The sequence below is a fragment of the Diabrotica virgifera genome, chromosome 2 (assembly GCF_917563875.1).
Source record: "Diabrotica virgifera virgifera chromosome 2, PGI_DIABVI_V3a".
Classification (NCBI taxonomy): domain Eukaryota; kingdom Metazoa; phylum Arthropoda; class Insecta; order Coleoptera; family Chrysomelidae; genus Diabrotica; species Diabrotica virgifera.
This window is the reverse complement of record NC_065444.1, coordinates 28,224,980-28,229,813: the sequence shown is the minus strand read 5'-3', so window position 1 is coordinate 28,229,813 and position 4,834 is coordinate 28,224,980. Positions and strand designations below refer to the sequence as shown.

At 36.6% G+C, this 4,834-nt stretch overlaps 1 protein-coding gene across 1 annotated transcript; it reads left to right on the top strand.

Moving 5' to 3' along the window:
* The first annotated feature begins 394 nt into the window (after positions 1-394).
* Positions 395-4,156, top strand: LOC126880661 (uncharacterized). The gene has a single exon (XM_050644714.1). The coding sequence runs from the start codon at positions 395-397 to the stop codon at positions 4,154-4,156; it is 3,762 nt and encodes a 1,253-aa protein (XP_050500671.1).
* Positions 4,157-4,834: the final 678 nt, after the last annotated feature.

Sequence of the window (4,834 nt, the reverse complement as noted above, 5' to 3'; positions counted from 1 at the left end):
AACGTATCACCGTTCAGTTTTCCGTCCGACCAAAGTTTAATAAATACTTGACGCAGCTTGTATTTTCTTGTTCCGTTTCAGATCTTCCTTTAGTGCTTTGGTTAATCATTTACGTGTGCTCTGCTGAGTGGTATATTTTGAAAATTTTGATTTTTTTAAAATAATTATTGATTATTTTTAATAATTTTCGACTTTTTCATAATTTTTTGATTTAAATTGACAATTTTTGAAAATTTTGAATTTTTTTTAATCTATCTTTGAATATTGGCTTTTTTGTTTAAACATGTTGGCTAAACTAATTCATTTAATTGGAACCATCTTGGGGTTAATATCTGACAATTATAATGTTGAAAAGTTAAGAAAAGGGTTGGTAGAGTGTAAAAAAGCGATTAAAATGATTCATGATAGAATGAGGTTTGCAAAGACGATTGGCGAAAAGCACCACCTCGAAGCCCAGATGCGGCAGGTGAAAACATTAAGAAACCAACTAAAAGCCGAACAGAAGAAGGGGGCGGGACTAAAAACTCTACCGGAGACTGCAAAGCGTAGGGTACAATGGGATGACTCTGTATCTACATTTAATTCAAGAATTCAGACTGGAGTCATTTCGAACCTGAAACACAAGGACCCGGGAAGTTTCCTGGTTGATTGCAAAGCTCTGTTCAAGCGACGAATCCATAATGTCTTAAAAAATAACGCTGCAGTGAAAGTTAACATAGCATTTGGAGGAGAGTTCGAGATTGCTCAAGGTGAAAAGATGATAAATGAAACCAAGTACTTCACTACTTCAAACTCAGCCATTTATAGAGACACCAATCTTGATGAATGGTTCAAGAAAAAAGTAGTGGAACCCATCAGCAGAGACTTGGAAGAATTCCAAGAGAGAGATAGTGGCTGGGCACTAAAAGCGGTTGTTAACCTGGGGGTTAATATAAACAAATTTACACCACAGCTTGGCTCCTCATACATTGAACTTCCCCCTCAGATAAAAAGAAAACAGGCATGCATTAATGTTAAGAACGATGACGAGGCATGCTTTGCATGGGCTGTCATATCGGCGTTATATCCTTGTCGGAGTAACTCTGATTTAATGTCATCTTACCCACACTACTCCCAAGTGTTGAAACTTAAAGGTATTCAGTGGTCAATGACCTTCAAACAGATTCCGAATTTTGAAAAGCAGAATAATATATCGATCAATGTATACATTTTGAAAAAGGAGAAAAAGAACTATACGACCCTCCCAACCTTCCTAACAAAAAACAAGAAGGATAAACATGTGAATATGCTTTTGATACAAGATAATTATGACGACCAAGGTCCCGTTAGATATCATTACGTTTGGATAAAAAATCTATCTCGCCTCCTTTCCAAGCAGCTTAGCAAATGTGATGGAACAAAATATTTCTGTGATGGCTGCCTCCATTACTTCCGATCACAAGAAAAGATGAATGTTCATAAGACATGCTGCAATGGGCGATCAGATGTTATCTGTGATAGGTGTTTACAACCATTTTCATCGTATACACAGTTAGAAGCTCACATCAACGATTGTGAAAGAATAAATGAAACAGCCATTAAAATGCCTGAAGAAAGCCAAAAAATGTTAAAATTTAAGAATTTCAGGAATAAACTAAAAGCCCCCTTCGCCGTATACGCAGATCTCGAAAGCGTTCTGGAACATAGTGCTGAAAAGACTACCTATCAAAAACATATACCTGCTGCCGTTGGGTATTACTTTAAATGTTCCTATGATAATTCTCTGTCATTTTACAAATCATATCGTGGAAAAGATTGCATGAAATGGTTCGCAGATGAACTAAATCAGCTTGCTGAGGATGTTTCTACGGTGTTTATGTGTCCATTTGATATTAATATGACATTTCAGCAAGAGAGTGATTTTCAATCAGCCACTCATTGTCATATTTGTGAGCAGCGCTTCTCCCCCAGCGATAAGAAAATTCGAGATCATAATCACCTGATCCCAGAAAATAATTATAGATTTGCAGCTCATGAAGGGTGTAACATTAATTACAAAGATGCTCACACTATCCCTGTGATATTTCATAACCTCAGCGGATATGATGCCCACTTCATTGTTACTGATATTGCTACTCACATCAAAGGTCCCGTAGATCTTCTTCCTATTACAAAGGAAAAATATATATCTTTCACTAAACACATTAATGATGCTCGAATTAAATTTCGTTTCATCGATAGTTTTCGATTTATGGCGTCTTCTCTCGATAAGCTCTCTTCTTATTTGACCGAATATCCTAATCTCCGCTCTCAATATGTTTTCCTTCCCGAGGAGCAGTTCAATCTTCTTACTGCGAAAGGTATCATGCCTTATGATTATATTGATTCTTTTGATCGCTTTATTGAAACATGTCTGCCGTCTATCGAGTCTTTTTATAATAAACTTGAGGATAAACCTTGTCCTCGCCGCCATTATCATCGCGCCCTCCAAGTCTGGTCCTCATTCTCTTGTTCTTCTCTCGGAGATTACGTCGATCTCTACATGAAAACAGATATTCTTCTTCTTGCCGATGTTTTTGAGCGGTTCCGCTCCAGTTGTCTCGAAACATATAATCTTGACCCCGCTCATTACTTTACTCTACCTGGATTCACGTGGGATGCAATGCTTAAGTATACAAAACAGGAACTTGAACTTTTAACTGATCCAGATATGCATTTGTTTGTGGAGCGTGGCATTCGTGGTGGTTTGAGTCAAGTTTGCTCGAAACGTCGTGTTCATGCTAATAACAAGTACATGGTATCTTACGACCCATCTAAGACCGACTCCTATCTGATGTATTTCGATGTCAATAATCAATATGGGTGGGCAATGTCGCAATATCTTCCATTTGGAGGTTTCGAGTGGACTGATACTAACATCGACGTTCTTAGTATTCCGGACGATTCTTCTGAAGGGTGCATTCTCGAGGTCGATCTGGAGTATCCTCAACATCTCCATGATCGTCATAAAGACATCCCATTCTGTCCCCAATCCTTGAACCCGAAAACTATGAAACCTCCTAAACGTCCGCGAGAGCTGACCAAATTAATGGCTACCCTTCATGATAAAGAAAGATATGTAATTCATTACAGGGCCTTGAAGCAAGCGCTAGCTCATGGATTAATACTAAAAAAGATTCATCGAGTCCTGAAATTTAAGCAGTCTCCTTGGTTAAAGTCATACATCGACTTGAATACAAATCTCCGGAAGGCAGCAAAAAATGAGTTTGAAAAGAATCTGTTTAAGCTTATGAACAATGCAGTGTTCGGTAAGACTTTAGAGTGTGTGCGCAGGCGCGTTGATATTAAATTGCTGACAGAGTGGGAGGGTCGTTATGGAGCTGAAGCTAGAATAAGTAGCCCCCTGTTTAAAAACGCCACTATCTTTAATGAAAATTTGATTGCTGTTGAGATGCATAGAGCGGAAATATGGTTAGTTAAACCGATTTATGTTGGGATGAGTATTTTAGATTTGGCGAAAACAACCATATATGATTTCCAATATGGCTACTTAGCTAGCAGGTTCGGAGAAAACTTTTCGACCTGCTATACAGATACAGATTCGGTGATTGTGGAGATACGGGAAAAAGACCCGTATGAAGCAATGATATATGATTGCTATAAATATTTTGATACCTCAGACTATCCTAAAGATAACATTTACAACATCCCTCTGGTTAATAAGAAGGTATTGGGCATAATGAAAGATGAGAATAATGGCTGCATTATGACCGATTACATAGGACTCCGATCGAAATTATACACGACAAAAGCAGCTACCACAGATAATGACATTGAAAAGCTGAGGGGGAAGTTGAAAGAACAAGAGTATGAGGATGATGAAATTGATAATATTATACGAAATTATGGTGTTACAAAGAAGGCGAAGGGGGTAAAGAAATCTGTAGTAAATACTAAAATTACTTTTGAGGACTACGTAGAATGTTTAGATACCTTCACAACAAAGACTGCCACGCAAAATCTTATACGCTCTGATAAACACCAAGTTTATTCTATAACTCAAAGCAAGATTGCGCTCAGCTCCAATGATGATAAAAGACAACACATTCAGGGTTCTTATGATACGCTTCCCTTTGGGCACTATTTAATTGATACTCTTGAGATGGATGTTGATTAGATTTAAGACAAAAATTTTAATAAACTTATTTTAACATTTACCATTGATGATTCGATTGACTTTAAGATGGATGCTGATTGAATATAGTCATTTCTTAAAACTTTATCTATTACAACTGCAATATTGATAAATACATCAGAATTAGACATTTTTTTAATAATATAATCCTCTTATCACCCTATCACTAATCGTTTTTACGCCACTAAGATTATTTAGATGATTGAATATTGTAATTTTTAAAACTTTATTTATTACAGCTAACATACTGATATCAGGAACAGACCCTTTTTACTACATTCCTCAACCTTTCCTGCACTCATCGTTTTTTTAACATATGATGATTCTAGTAGATCGTAGTTTTGTATATATTATCTCTAAATGAAGTATAATTATTAAGATTAACCCATATAAAAAGATGTTTAGTTATGACCACTAAAAAGATATCTGATATGGACCACTGGCAAATTAATGAGCCGTTCTAGTTAACTCTGGAACCGTTGCTCGTGTAGCCTCCAAATTAAGACAATCGATAACTTAATGGTCTTCTTTCCCCGATTTAGTTTTAAGTCTTCGATAGCCTGTCACAAAACAGGAGTCGGAAAATCCCTAGTTTTAAGATTAGATAACCTAGAGTTATTTTCCCCTAATAATTCATTTTTGAATACTATAGAACTTAGT